The sequence below is a fragment of the Labrus mixtus genome, chromosome 9 (genome assembly GCF_963584025.1).
Source record: "Labrus mixtus chromosome 9, fLabMix1.1, whole genome shotgun sequence".
In the NCBI taxonomy this organism is placed as follows: domain Eukaryota; kingdom Metazoa; phylum Chordata; class Actinopteri; order Labriformes; family Labridae; genus Labrus; species Labrus mixtus.
In genome coordinates this window covers 3,675,650-3,691,609 of record NC_083620.1, presented here as the reverse complement: position 1 = coordinate 3,691,609, position 15,960 = coordinate 3,675,650, and the positions used below count along the sequence as shown (strand labels likewise).

General features: G+C 40.4%; 1 protein-coding gene across 7 annotated transcripts in view; it reads left to right on the top strand.

Moving 5' to 3' along the window:
- The window catches only part of usp2a (ubiquitin specific peptidase 2a), a 54,484-nt gene that overhangs the window by 34,714 nt on the left and 3,810 nt on the right, over window positions 1-15,960 (top strand). For 5 of the 7 annotated variants that reach the window (XM_061045995.1, XM_061045997.1, XM_061045994.1 and 2 more), the window contains 9 exons: window positions 6,759-6,809; window positions 9,164-9,287; window positions 10,779-10,890; window positions 11,257-11,367; window positions 12,404-12,483; window positions 12,699-12,802; window positions 12,934-13,014; window positions 13,998-14,076; window positions 15,548-15,652. In XM_061045995.1, the coding sequence (XP_060901978.1) occupies window positions 6,759-6,809; window positions 9,164-9,287; window positions 10,779-10,890; window positions 11,257-11,367; window positions 12,404-12,483; window positions 12,699-12,802; window positions 12,934-13,014; window positions 13,998-14,076; window positions 15,548-15,652 (847 nt within the window). The remainder of the gene's footprint in view (window positions 1-6,758; window positions 6,810-9,163; window positions 9,288-10,778; window positions 10,891-11,256; window positions 11,368-12,403; window positions 12,484-12,698; window positions 12,803-12,933; window positions 13,015-13,997; window positions 14,077-15,547; window positions 15,653-15,960) is intronic. The other 2 variants (XM_061045998.1, XM_061046000.1) reach the window with 1 other exon arrangement.

The window sequence follows — 15,960 nt, the reverse complement described above, 5'->3', positions numbered from 1 at the left end:
ATGCAGGCTTTCATATGTCTTGCACTGAGGAGAGGCTTCCGTCGGGCCACTCTGCCATAAAGCCCCGACTGGTGGAGGGCTGCAGTGATAGTTGACTTTGTGGAACTTTCTCCCATCTCCCTACTGCATCTCTGGAGCTCAGCCACAGTGATCTTTGGGTTCTTCTTTACCTCTCTCACCAAGGCTCTTCTCCCACGATTGCTCAGTTTGGCTGGACGGCCAGGTCTAGGAAGAGTTCTGGTCGTCCCAAACTTCTTCCATTTAAGGATTATGGAGGCCACTGTGCTCTTAGGAACCTTGAGTGCTGCAGAAATTCTTTTGTAACCTTGGCCAGATATGTGCCTTGCCACAATTCTGTCTCTGAACTCCTTGGGCAGTTCCTTCGACCTCATGATTCTCATTTGCTCTGACGTGCACTGTGAGCTGTAAGGTCTTATATAGACAGGTGTGTGCCTTTCCTAATCAAGTCCAATCAGTTTAATTAAACACAGCTGGACTCCAATGAAGGAGCAGGACCATCTCAAGGAGGATCAGAATAAATGGACAGCATGTGAGTTAAATATGAGTGTCACAGCAAAGGGTCTGAATACTTATGACCATGTAATATTTCAGTTTTTCTTTTTTAATAAATTTGCAAAAATTTCTACATTTCTGTTTTTTTCTGTCAAGATGGGGTGCTGAGTGTACATTAATGAGAAATACAATTAACTTTTTTGATTTTAGCAAATGGCTGCAATGAAACAAAGAGTGAAAAATGTAAAGGGGTCTGAATACTTTCCGTACCCACTGTAAATGTTCATTTGATGCAGAATTGAAAGCTGTGGTTTAATTCAGTTCTTCAGCAGTCCTTAAACAGATGGTCAATTTTACGACTTTGCAGAGACTGGTTTTGGTCATAGTTCATGTCTTTGGGGTCAATTCGTAGATAGCAGAGTGTTCTGTTTCAGCTAAGTTTGTTTACTCAGGGTGTTGCAAAAGTTTATAATATCCTGTCCTCCAGAGCCTGTCTGAGAGGGAGACTTAAATCATTGATCAGTTCCTTTGTTTCTTGGTAAAAAGTAACCAACATGTTAATCCACAGTCCTGAGTCCTGCAGGAAGAGAGGTTGTAAAACCTGGCTGCTAATATCGGCTACACTGTTCAGTAAATAAAGCTTGTGGAGTGCTGGTTTGATTGAAAAGACTCCTCAATTAAAGACAACAAGTGACAAGAGGAGGTGGGCAGAGAAACTTGCAGGCTGTGGGTCTGTACTTCACAACTATCAGCGTGACGGCAGGTTGAGAGCTCAACGCTGTGCAGGTGGCTAGTAGGATTACAAACTCTCCATAGTGAAAACAGACGGTAAAGAGCTGCACAGCTGCAGAGAAACTGCATGTTGTGGACACTGGAAGACAGTGGCAACGTTTTTGAATTTCAGAGAACCTCAAGAAGAGACTTAGTCTTACATACTGGTGAGATTATATTCCTGATTTAACAGTAATTGTCTGTAAACGGCTGAAAACAACTTCTGTTCTGTTTTGTCAAATATGACAAAGAATCAAGAGTAGGTGATAACTAAAACCTGCAGTCTGACTCTACAGCTAGTGTCAAATAAATACAGTGGAATCTAGTGGTAAAATCTGCACCTAGAGCATAATGTCATTTAACCGTACTCTATTGTTAGCCGGATATAATGATCTCGGCTCATGGAAGACTAAAGCAGCAGTAAATACAAAGTTGACATTTCTGAGGGATGTAATCTATCACAAAGAACACACTACTGACACCAAGCAGCCGGTAAAACTCTCTGCTCCTCCTCACCCTCCAAGTTATCCCACCTTTTTAACCCATCACCATGACAACCGTATTTTTACGGAGGACTTTACACCTACTAGGAGCTAGGTGAAAGATTAAAGGTGTAACTGCTGCCTACGTTGGAACTATCTCAGCTGGTGCAACAACTTGAACGTTAGTAGAGCATGAACTCCTGCCTGAATTTGAAATTATGGTCAAACTAGACAATGGTTTGACTTACACAGAGCTCCTGCAACACAGTGCAGTTACATAGTTTCACAGATGCAATGCATTTGAATTGTTTGCCAAGAAATGACATCACAATAAGCAAAAACACAAATGAATGAAGTCGTGGAGGTTTATTTTTTACTTGTAGAGTTCAAAGAGTTTGAAACCCCCTAAAGCTTTTCTTCAGATCTTTTACATCTCTCTGTTACATTAAATATTCTTGACTGAAAAGGCAACAAAGTTAATATATGGAAAACACATCTTTATAAAAAATTCAATGCACTTTGGGCAGATTGTTTGTGCATTAAATGTAAAACACCCCTTTGCTAAGAAAGAATCAGATCGAGATATTAGACCTTCAAATGAACACTAACTCTAAGATCAACAATGCAGCACCTATTTACACTGTACACTTCATTTTATTGAATGGTTTTACGTGCTTTAATCCCATTCTACTCTGGTTTATCCTGCCTCCTGATGAATCCCAGCAGAATGTGCAGAACACATTGAGCTGTCGTTACAGGCATGCTACAGGCTACTGGGAACTTAGCCTGAGCCTGTCGTCTGTGGCATCCACATGCAGAAGGAGAAATTACCTCACAAAGACATCAAATAATGCTTGTTGAAAGCAATACATGACCTCCAGCCAAGACTTCCTTCTCTGTGCGCTGCATTGTTTACACTCTGATCAGCTGTTACAGAGGAGACTGTGTGTTCAGATCCATAGTAATGTAAATATCCATCATTAAATCTCCCATAGGAGCGCCTGTTCATCTGTCTGTGGTGAGTCTTAGTTTAGCCCTAAATAGTAAGGCACACAGAGGCTTCACTCTGGATTACTTTAGCAGTATGAACCTGAAGAAACAGATTTTCTTGTGATTTACTCACATTAACAGTCTCAAGTTTGCTGAAATAACACCATGATGCAGATTTGTAAAAGGTAAAAAGTGAATCTTTGTCAGGTCTGTCATCAAGAGGAGAAGAGAACGACTTTTAAAATGTTGAGTAGAGGTCAGATCGGTCGTTTCTGATGTATTCAAGGATGTCAGGAAATATAATGCTGATTGGCTTTTGCAACAGCGTAAAACAGATTTATCATTAAGGTATACGTTATTTATCTACAACAGTGTGTAAGCTGCATTTCTTTTTTTTCTTTTTTTTTTAAAGATTTATTTTTGGGCTTTTGTGCCCTTAATGGAGAGATAGGACAGTGGACAGAGACGGAAATCAGGGAGAGAAAGAGAGTGGGGATTGACATGCGGGAAAGGAGCCACAGGTCGGATTCGAACCTGGCCGCCCGCATTGAGGACTATAGCCTCCATACATGGGACGTGCACACTAACCACTGGGCCACCAGCTGCATTTCAATCAGTCTTTATTTGTATGGTGCCAAAGAGCAGGTAAACTTACTCTTTGTCATAACTTGCATGCACATATCTGTTAATAGAGATAAATAAATAATTGTTGGATACTGCTGATAGGAGTCAGGATGTCATTATAGCAGATTGCATTCCGTCTGCTTTTGTTCTCCTTACGGACTGATTTTCTTGCATACACCAAAGCCTACTGATACCTGATTGGACGATACTACTAAGACTACCAGAACATTTCTCATACTTAAATCCAGACCAGAATAAAATATCACATCCAGATCTGTTTAGGATGTTTTGCTCAACAGTTTGTAAATGCAGCTTCACCCTAGAGGAGCTGTTGACATACCAAAAATGACGTACTCACAGGATTTTTTGTTTTAGATGCTAGATTACGTGTCCCATGATGCGTTTAAATTAGTAAATTCTTCAGTTAAAAACTAAATCAACCTTTTTTCTACATGGAAAGTTCAAATCAGAACAAAGGATCTCTGTTTTCAGATTGAGTCTAAGTGTAAAAGTCACCCTCTTCTCACACTGAGTCACACACACACACACTCAGTGTCACTGTCGTGTCACCATGTCCTCTGGCTTTTCCCATCCTGTGAAAAAATAAGAATAGCGTTGCTACGGAGACAGAGCTGTTACGTTGTCCCGTCGCTGTGACGTCTGTCAGGTCGGGCCCAAGGATCGGCCAATTGTGGCAACCAGCCAACGTTATTAAAAGCAAAGCTGCTATTTTTGAGACGAGCTGTGGCGTTACTCAGCAGAGTGCAGCAAAGGTAGACAGACATTCCAGAGGTGTGAGAGAGAGAGGGAGGGAGAGAGAGGAAGAGAGGGAGGGAGAGAGAGGGAGAGGGAGAGAGAGGGAGAGGGAGAGAGAGGAAGAGAGGGAGGGAGGGACAGAGAGAGAGAGGGAGGGAGAGAGATGGAGGGAGAGAGAGAGGGAGGGAGAGGGAGAGAGAGAGAGTGAGAGAGGGAGGGAGAGAGGGAGGGAGAGAGAGAGAGAGAGAGAGGGAGGGAGGGAGGGAGAGAGAGAGAGGGAGGGAGGGAGGGAGAGAGATGGAGGGAGAGAGAGAGGGAGGGAGAGAGGGAGAGAGAGAGTGAGAGAGGGAGAGAGAGAGAGTTTAATGTGACTAGAGAGGATTTCTCTGCATGCTGTCATATCACAGTCCCATTACTGTTCATCAAGCTGCACCCAACAGAAAGTGTGTGTGTGTGTGTTTATGTTATAAGGCAGTTGCTAATCAAGTGATTTATTCACAGTGAAATTCACAGAAACGAGGATTTAGATAAGCCAGAGTTAATTAAACTGTAGATTAATTCTCCCCCCGTGAATGAGAGCCAGAGAGCTGAGGTTATTTATGTAACTGTAAAAAGCATTTCCTGCATCGGCACTCAGAACATCACTGATGAACACGCGAACATGCCACAGATCATGTGAACCCTTAAGAAGGACGACAGTCGGCCTGCACCATGGATGTTTGTTTACATTGATAAATATTTAGATCATTTACAAATATAGCTGCGTGCATATCGGCTTTTTTTTTTTACAACACAAACAAACCTCGTCCTATAGGTCTCTGAAAACGCATGCACCTCCTTCCTGGGTGAAGATTTTCTGAAACTCTGTTTCAGGAGTTTATGTGTAGATGGGGAAAATAGTTTTGGGCTTGTAAAGACACACTGTGCGCCGGTTTCTCCTCTGTGGAGTGTCTTTGTGCGACACTTTTTTTTACATGAGATTAGTGCGATGGCTGACTTAACCAAACTAGTGCTGGTGTTAATGCTGACTGGACTTTTAATGCTTACACATATTGTACAGACACAGTTACTCTCCCACTATGTTGACGTGCAGAGACGCCTGAACGGACAACCTGTAACTGAAATGGTCATTGGTGAGAATGATGGCGTTTTTTGACTTGGCATGCTCATGACAGCTGTAACAGTACGTTTTGTGTTTTCATGTGGACGAAGATGTTTTTGACAACTAAGCGACGGGATTATTTTTTTAGACAGAGGTGGAGCACTTTGGTTTAAAAAAAAAAAAAAAAAGTGACTTCAATTTGGCAGAGCTGTTGTTTTCTTGAATTGTCGCTGCTCCTCAGTGGAGGGGCAGGAGTGCATTTCTTATCCGCCCCCGTGTTCTTTGTTAACTCTTCCTCCAGCTACTCATTATATAACCACTCAACTTATGTAATGAAATCCAACTGCAGCAAGTGATGACATAAGTTCTGCAGAGCATTTGTACCATTATAAGATTTTCGACATCATGGTAATGTGCTCTGCCATCTGTTGGGTTGCACTCAGATCAGATGTTCTGCTGGTTTGTCGCCCTGAGCATGAATAACATTTAAAGCTGCAGCGCAGAATAAAAAACCCGTCAAGGTGCAGGTTTTTGTCTTATCTTCAGTTGTTGATCAGGTCTTTGCCACCTGGGAGCGATAATCAAGAGAGGAAGAGACTGATAACAGAAACAAGTTCCTCTCTGCAGATAACGCTCACCAAGAAAATAAAGCTCCTGTCCGTCATTCCAGGACACACTCACACACACACACACACACACACACACACACTCACACACACACACACACACACACACACACACACACACACACACACACACACACATTGAATGACAACATGTACAAGATCATATCTTTGTCACATGTCCAGCTTCACTCTGATAACATATAAACCCCGCCTTAAACACAGCTGGAGGTGTCAGACATTAAAGTGTTGATAATTCATCTAGTAACAACTTTTGGGACGCTTCTTTTGTCAAACAGAAACTCAACACTTTATTCACAAAGTGGTCCGATGACAATCTTCATCAATAGTACATTTCATAAAATTGGAAAAACTAAACAGCTCCGATTTTTAAAACATTTGAGCGTGATTTGAGTGATCAGCTGTTCCTGTTGTGATCTCTCAAGTATGAGGTTTAATGCAAAATGTAGCAAAACTAAGAGCGTGCAGAAAAAGGACCGGCAGTCTGTAGCATTGTTTGCTAGTCATAAATTGTATCCAAAAGTAATGCATGATTTATGAATTCAGCACTAAATCATGGGTCATTCATTCTTTTAAGCATTACTCAGGTCTATCAGTTGTTTCCCTCCTTCAAAAGTGACACCTAACTCGAGATGTGCTGCTAAATATAAGCTGCTCCTTTACTTTTATCCCTCATTCTTAATCTTTGGTTGTTTTTATTCAACATTTGTGTATGTTGTCAGCAGGCTTCTTGTATTTAAAGGTCGTTTTTACAGGAAGTTTTTTGATATATTGATGTACTTGTTGTGGGCTTGAAGAGCTGCACTTTTTTGTCAGTAAGGAGAATGACAAATTGAATCATAAATTAATTTGTAAATCTTTTTGCTTTTCTTTCAGAATTCAAAGAGTGCTCAAGGCCTGGTGGGTTTGAAGAACCTTGGAAACACTGTAAGTACAGCTGCCATGTTCAATGATCGCTCACCTCATTTAAACACTCACACAGTTCATAGCTTATAGCCTCAGGCCCTGTGTCCACCTAGACTTTTTTTCTGAGTGCCAGGATCTTTTTAAAATAGTTTTCAATAAGTTGAGGTGGTTGCAGCAGTAGGCAGTCGCCCTAAGAAAAAGCTCAGTGTCTTTTTTCAGAGTGCTCCGCCTTCTTTGTGCAAAGGAACTGTTGTTGTCACCGATGCTCTTATCATAATATATGACATCATGTATTTTTGTCTCCTAACGCATCATGCCCTGTACCCACATCCTCCTCGCTCTGTCTCCAGACAAAGTAGGGAGTCAAGCATCCTACGTTTAATGCTCATAGCAAAGGGGAAAATGATCTCAGCTATGAAACATTAAGTAAAAAGGAACAGAACAGTGTCAGTCATACAGCGGGCATTTTTAACAGACTGTTGTCATAGAGACAACACAACTGCAGCGTTTTCATCCAAGCCTCCAGAGTGACAGCCAATAGAAACGCTAGGTGGACACAGGGCCCAAGCGTATTTGCTATGGTCATCCCAGGAAGGGCATTTTTAAAAACAAAAATCTCAACAACAAATACTCAAGATAACTCCATAGATACTGACCATTGACTTAGGGAGCGAAAAAGATTGGAAAAAGCTGAGATTTTCTTTCTTGGATATATTTTATATAAAAATAAAAAAGAAATGATGCCAGATTAATGCTGTGCCCTTTTATGTTCATCCATTCAATTTTTATTTTTTTTTCTTTAAGTCGTTATCTGAAAACCCACCCTACTTTGATCACACAGTGTATGCAGCGCTTTCATAGGAGCTCTGACACACACACACACACACACACACACACACACACACACACACACACACACACACACACACACACACAGTAGGAAACGTAAAGAGAGGGAACAGGTGGAGCAACAGAAGCTCTTTGTTAACTTCACTAACAAACATGTGGCTTCATTGTTATTGTGTTACTTAAACATCATCAGACATTTCTAACAATGTTCAATGTTACGTGTAGTCTACATGAGCTGCTCTGTGACTAACTTTTAATTTGACCAAAGCTCACCGTGTCGAGCTGCCTGTGACTCAAACAACATTTCACTGGGTGAGCGCCAGGTGTAGCTACACGTGTAGCTGCTGAAAGTAAACAATCAGCGGCACATCCGCTCCCTTAACGGTTCATATGTGGCCAAAACATTAACAAGCAGCGTGACATTAATCTTCCCACCTTAATGCATGATTTCAGATGAAAAATTGCCTCAGTGTAAATTTGGGGAATAGTATCCATAAAGTGAAAAATGACATTTAAAGAGTAGGGAGAAGTCTTCATTCAATTTTTATGATCTGTTTGGGTTTACACTGATAACATTTTGTTGAGTCCACACAAGAGTGTAACCGTCTACCAGGCAACAAGCAGGAGGACAGCTCCTAAAATAAACGTGTGTTGATGCCAGTGTGTATGTGTGAGTGTGTGAGTGTGTGTGTGCGTATGTGTGTGTGGCTCTGAACTGTGGACCGGGGCAAACTCTCAGCCTGGTCTTACCTGATTGCACGTGTCTCATGTGGACATGTGCTGGGAGTATACACTGTGCTGTCTTTGTGACTGTGATACTTCCTCATACAAATCATCACACCAGGCCTCACTCTGTCTTTTTCTTTCTAAATAAAGATCAATTTAACAGACACAAGTATTGTATTTGGTTTTAAAAGGTGCTGAGAAGAGGATGTTTACCTCTGGGTGGAGCCAGGCTAGGTGTATCCCTGTTTGCAGTCTTTATGCTAAGCTAAGCTAACCAGCTGTTAGCTCATCTGGCAGCTCAACTCTTGCACTGATTAAATAAACAATGTGTAAAGTAAGACTTTGCAAGATGCTTGCGGTGACATTTTCTCAGCGTTGGACTGAGCTAATTGATATGAGATGTCCTACCTTCTTTCAATCTTCTCATCTGTCATCAATAATGTTATTCAGAATTCTTCCTGATAATTTACATCTTTTCCCTAAATGTGCTAAAGAAAGCATAAAGATGAGCAACCAGGTCGAATATTAAGAAATTATGAATATTCTAAATCAATCAAAACAAGACTGGTGGATTATTTTTTTGTTTTTACAAGTAAATGTAAATGAACATGCAAATATTTATTGTCGATATGACCGACAAAATTCAAATATTTCAGGGGAAAATTTGGATTGTCAAGGCAACGGTGAAATTCAATTTTAAATAGAATTTTTTTTTCTCTAAGCTTCCTCACTGAAAGATAAAAGATAGAACTTTTGATCAATGTGTTTGTGATGTGTGTGTGTTTTTTTTCTCCTCGCAGTGTTTCATGAACAGTATCCTGCAGTGTCTCAGCAACACACAAAACCTGCGAGACTACTGCCTGCACAACTCGCACCGCAGAGACCTTAACAACAACAGCCGCACCAACACAGCCCTCATGCAAGGTGAGACAGGACGCTCGGGCCCCCTAGAGTCCAAAACACACACCGCAACACACTCAGTCTCTCTTTACCTCTGGATTAAACACACCTCAGAGGACGTGTTGGGAAGATGTGTTTGTCTTTGGGCAACTGTGGCTCAGTTGGTAGAGTCATCGCCTCTCAACCTCAACCCAGCTGGGCAACATGTCCGATGTGTCCTTGGGCAAGACACTGCTTAATTGCTCCCGCTGCTTCGGTGGTGGTGTAAGAATGGGATTAGTTACTTCTGATGGATGATACTACATAGCGACCTCTACCATCAGTGTGTGAATGTGTAGGTGTGACATGCAGTGTAAAAGCACTTTGAGTACTCAAAAGACTAGAAAAGCGCTGTATAAGCTCAAGTCCATTTACCATTTGGAAGCCTGGTGAGACACACAGAATTGTTCTGTGTCTTTAACCCTTTACATGAAAATGTACATAACCTCAATCAGTACTATTTTAGATAAACATGGAAACTGCAGAGATGAACATAACACAACAAATAGCTCCACATGTAAGGGCTGGAATGGACAGTACACTTTTTCAAGAATCCAGTTGTCACATCAACAACAGGGAGGCCAAAAAACTCTCTCTCTATTATTAAAATGATCAATAGTAAAGAAAAGTACAGAAGCTTTTCAGTCATATTTTTAACCAAAAGCTGCTGCAAGTCAAAAAGAGAGAGAGCAAACTAAGAGCACACTGGACCGAAGGTTTTGGTAATGAAGCGTTACCAGCTTATTTGTGAAATGTTATCTCTTCATGCTTTCACACTTGTAGTAAACTCCTGGGGCTTGATTCACAAGTACTAAGAGCTGCTCCTAGGGAAGAAAATTCCAAGAAAATTCTTAGAATTGTGAAATAATTTTTAAAAGAATTTCCCTTCAAAGTCAGTACTAGATCCTCATAAAGATAAAAGTGATTCACAAAGTCTCCCAAGTACTGAGAGCTGCTCCTAGTGAGAAAATTCTTCATGACATTTTCTAAGAATTTCCCCTCAAAGTTAGGACTAGATCGTTGTAAAGATGAAAGTTATTCACAAAGTGTCTTTGCCCTTCAGAGAGCTCCTAAGGTGTCAAACTGTTAGGAGTAGGGAGGAGGACTTCTACCAGGATGAAGAGTTTCTCAAGTTGAGGAAAAAATGGAGAAATGTTCTCCAACCACTACATGAAGAGTATTTTTGAAACCATAGTTGGGCAGAAGAGACTAAAACAATTTGTGCAGACATTTCAATCCATCTCTGACTTTTTCCAGTACAAAGTGAGACATGCATGTTGAGTTTCTCTACACGCGGTCACCTCCACAGGTGCATCCAATCACTAATTGATAAATAACAATAAACTCAAGAATATTTCAGGGGCAGTCTGTCTGACATGTTCAGGAGTGCACATGTGAAAGCAGCCTCTGTCTCATTGTTGAGTTTGTCTTTGTTGTTGATTTCTATGTATAACTCGATTATGTTTGTTGTTGTAGAATTTGCCAAGCTGATTCAGAACATGTGGACGTCGTCGAGCAGCGAGGCAGTCAGCCCGTCTGAATTCAGAACTCAGATCCAGAGATATGCTCCCAGATTCGTCAGATACAGGTAAGCTCTGCTTCACTCACACATTTGTAAAGTGGCATTCATCTTTCAGCCTGGCAGACAAGTCAAGACTTTACAGATCTTGAAAATGTGAGCGAGCCCACACATGAGGACAAATAATGATAGATTAAACTATTTAGATGTTCCTCCATCACTCTAATAACGCCTCACACCACTGGAAGATCTGTACAGATAATCTTTAGAACCATTATGGAGACTTTGGTCCAAAGTCGTGCGATCATCTTAGTGTGTGCCCTGCTTTAGGAGTATTTAGAATGGTTTTCTTCTCATGATAACATGACAACAAGAGCAAAAAGTCCATTAATAGCAGAACATCAGCTGATTCCTAATTTTGACTGTGTCCTGCAGCCAACAGGACGCTCAGGAGTTCCTGCGATTCCTCCTGGACGGTCTTCACAACGAGGTCAACAGGGTCACCGTCAGGCCGAGAGGAACCGCCGATGACTTTGACCACCTGCCGTAAGTAACCTGCCCGACATCCAGTGTTTGTGTTTGTGTATCTGTACTAACACACGTCTGCACGGAAAGTCAGCTGGAAAAAAAAGTCAATAAAATATAGATGTAATGATATTTACCGAAAGAAGAAATAAAAGCTTAGTTTAGAAAAAGAAAGTTTAAAAAGGGATTTAAATGGGATGGCAGATTTTACATACGAGATTTTAGCAGGAAGGTCATTCCAGACCTTTTTACACATCTGTGTTAAATACTTAGTTTGACTGACTGGTCATGGTCTGAGATTTCTCTGAAGCAGACCGTGTGAAGTGACCAGTGTTAAAAATGTTATAATGCATGAAGTGCAAAAACAGATAATTGGCAAAATACCTGTTGTAAAAAATTTGATCCACGTGATTTAAATAATAAACATGATATTATTGTATTATTATATAAGACAAAATAAAAGTGATTATTTTGTTGCCTATTTGAAGTATCAGGAAGAATTTGAATGGTTCTCTTTCTTTATCTTTTGTAAAAATTAATAAAATTATCCATGAAAAGTGACATTTATGTCACTGACAAAGGTCCTATGGAGCGTGTTTTCTTCCCCCTGGTGGATTATTTGTGCACTGCATGTATTTATTTATTTTAGGAAAAGTGATCTAACAGGTCTCAAAAAGATATATCAAATAGGAATCATTCAGCTTTACAACAACAAAATTATATCATGCATAAACCAAACATCAGAGGATGACATTTATAAATGTGAAAAAAAATAATTATGGCAAAACTGTTCCAAATAATACAATAGAAAACAAATATTTTAAATGAGACGATAGTATGCAATTAAAGGAATACAAAATTAAAATAAAAAATTTCAGTCTAGCAAGCATTTGAAGCGAGAAATAAATTTGACATTTAAGAGTCGTTTTCTGTAAAATCAAGAGAACTGATTAAGTTCAATTTGATCAGTATCCAACCCAAAACATCTGACTGTCACCGTCAGTGTGTCCCCGTCTGTCTCGTCTGTCTGATACCCTAACAGTCTAAAGTCTCACAGGTTCTCCACATTCAGGGATGAAGAGAAGGGGAGGAAGATGTGGAGCAAATATCTGGAGAGAGAAGACAGCAAGATAGTCGGTGAGTGGAGACGCATCAGGATCGATGTTAAAATGTTTATAAAGAATCTGACACGCTAAATCACATAATGAAATCAGGTTTAATGTGTTTACAAGGCCATCTGTTAAAGTGGTATTTGATTTCTGTATGTGTCTAGACTGGACATGGTGTATTAGCTTTAAAAAAAAGTATTTCTTCATGTTTTCCATTTTGATCAAATGTTCCTGTTCTTACAGATCTGTTTGTGGGGCAACTGAAGAGCTCTCTGACCTGCAGGCACTGTGGCTTCTGCTCCACCGTCTTTGACCCATTCTGGGATCTCTCTCTACCTATCGCAAAGGTTAAAACACACACACACACACACAAATATCCTAACAAATGGGGTCAACAGATACAATGTAAGGTGGAGCAGAGGTTTGCTTTGTTTTTTGTTTTCCTGATGACCTGGAGCTGATCTCTGTTTGTGTGCAGACGGGCTACTGTGAGGTGAGTCTGATGGACTGCATGCGGCTCTTCACCAAAGAAGACATCCTGGACGGAGACGAGAAGCCGGTAAGAGCCAACAGAATCCAGATCAGGATCAGTTTAATGTTTGTTCTGCGTCTGAAAATGTGTCGACTCCATAGCGGCCTGAGCCGTCACACTGCATATTACTGATTAAATGCCCTCCCTGAATATAAGTATATGTGCGCTCTGGGCCAGCTCTGTGACTGTTACAGAGAGGAGAGTGACTATGGGGTAGCTGAAGCCTCTTCACACATGCACTGAACTCCTGAAAAGTTTCCCTGAAATGTTTGTGTTCAGCTGTATGTGTGAACACAAAAAGCAGTTATTGATGTTGTTTCAGCTGTGCAGTATTAAAACTCAGAGTGTGTGATTACAAACAAATATAAAATCATGTTGACAATGGAGCAGAAGCCCTGCTGGGTCTTCCTTGTTATCATACACCATTTGCTCTTTGGATACTGTGTGCCTATTTCATCATGTTAAGAGTTTACTGCATGGGTAGAAAGTGAACTCACTCAAATTGTATAAAAACTAGCTCCTCCCCTTTCATTTTATATTTTCCAACCTCCCGTTCCGTCTCCCTTCAGCTGATGAGGATTTAACAAAAAGCTTTTCATCTGTGACATCAAAGGTTCCCCCTGAATGTGAAAGCCTAAGTTAGTTGTAACGTGTCAGCCATCTAAAATACAATATTTCATATTTTGATTTCACACATATCCCGCTGGGTGCCCTGGATTATCATTCAAGAGGAGACTTTGATTTTACATGTTGGAGTGGGTTTTACATTTTATCTTACGTTGAGGCCTTCACAAGACGTCTACATCAAATATCATCTCTTTTTTTTTATGTAATCAGCTTTCTTGAGGTTTGATACAGAGGTTAAGAAGAAGGTTGAAGAACAGTTCTTTAGGTTAAGGGTTTTAAAGCTGAACCTAAACCACACGTTGCTGTGTGCTTCATGAAGGTTCTGATGGATTCAAAGAAGCTGCTCGTGGACTCTGAACTAACTGTGTGTCTCTCCTCCACAGATGTGTTCCAGGTGTGAAGTCAGGAGAGTCTGTGCAAAGAAGTTCACGATACAGAAGTTCCCAAAGATCTTAGTGCTTCGTATCCTTTCAGATAGTGTCTGATTACTTGATGTTATAGTGATGTTTGACTTTTTTTATTCAGCTTAATAAGAATCATCAACATTTTTTGTTATTTTATTACTTTAAGATGGCACCTGTTAAAAAAATACAATCTGTTGATTTAATGATCGATTGTATTGAAACGTACCAAAGCTAAAAAAGATTAATGTCTTCAGTCATATTTTTTACCACAAAGCCTTCACCACTGAAAGACAGAGCCCTGTCTAAACTGCACCAAGATGTTGGCAACATGAAAAACAGGAAGTTACCAAATATTGGGTTTCTAAGACTTCTGTTTTTTGTTGCTGTTGTATCAAGACAGACTTCTCACTTTTACCATGTTGTCTCATGACATCAGGAGATTCAGAAGCTCCGCACTGGAGAAGATTTATTTTGTTGTCTGTGGCAATCTGGATATCGAGGTTTCTGTTTATTCCACTTCCTGTTGTTGTTGTTTTTTCTGCCTTGTTAATTATGATTTTGTGTCACGGACAGCGTTGGATTTTTTTCCCTCCCTCGTGTTGTTTTTTGTTCCTGTCAGCAGTTGACTGTACAAAGTTAATTTTCTAGAAGATTCCTGTTTAAAAAAAATCCCTTTTGCACTATTTAAGACGAGAGAAAATAGTCAGGCTGTGCAATGTCGCATTGAAGGCAGCGAGCTGCGTTGAACTCCTAGTCTAACAACAATGATTTTAAAATTATTTTAAATATGTCAAATACATTCTTTGTGAATTTATGTGGTATCATGACATAAGGAGATTCAGAAGCTGAGGAGTTTTGGTTATGGAAACACTGTAGTACGCAGGAGATGATTTTATATCAAGAATTATTCCGAAATTTACTCGAGATTGGGTCAATATTTTACGTTTGTCAGATCAATGGATAATGTTTAATGATGAGTTCTTCAGGGTTTCTTGCCTCAATTTAAAGAGACCTGTAATGATCTGAATAGTAGTCTTATTAGAATAAAAATGCTGATGTAAGCACTTTAATCTGAAGATTCTGATCCAATCCGGCCCGTTCAGAAACTCATTTCATTCCTAGCAGAGTTGTGGTTTATGCCGATTGTTTCTCTGGTTGGGGTGATGTGTCTGCCTCTCTCTTCACCTCAGCATGACGCCTTTGAACTTCTGAGATATCAGCCTCATTAAAGAGAACAGCAGAAAATCAGTATTGTTTGAGCTACAAGATGTACGTCCATTTTGAAATAAGGAGAAAAAAAAATAAAATACAGAGGAGGAGAATCAAATCTGTGGCACACAGTGAGGAGGCGAGCGGGGGAGAGATGTCTGTAGGCGTGCAGTGACAGCGGTGTTTGTTTACAACACAGATGGAAGTGTTAGCAGAGTCCATTAGCACGCCCACGCCCGCTTGCTTACCATACAGTCTTTGCTGAATGTCCCTATAGCGACACAGATGTGTTTTCTCCTTGACTCCCCCCTCCTGCTCAGACCTAAAACGCTTCTCTGAAGGACAACGAACAGGAAAACTCTCCACCTTTGTAAACTTCCCGGTGACAGATCTGGACCTGCGGGAGTTCGCCTCCCAAAGCAGCAGTAAGTGCTAGTCCTTGATTCAGTGGTGATTGTGGCCCGCGTGATGAGAGCGTGTTTGATGTGTTAGAAGTCTGACAAAGCTATGAAGAGAGATGAAAACTTTTTTTTAAATAATGTTTCATACATATTAGTTTACCTTAGGTTCAGTGATGTCACAACTTTTGCCAGTCTCACAGTAACACAGAGCATGCCTGATAATTAAATCCAAGCTTTCTAAGCTGGTTATTAAACAGACTTAAATCAACACTGATGCCTCCTCATGACCGACAGAAACAAAGAGAGAGAGATTCATTGCTTTTACATACCTT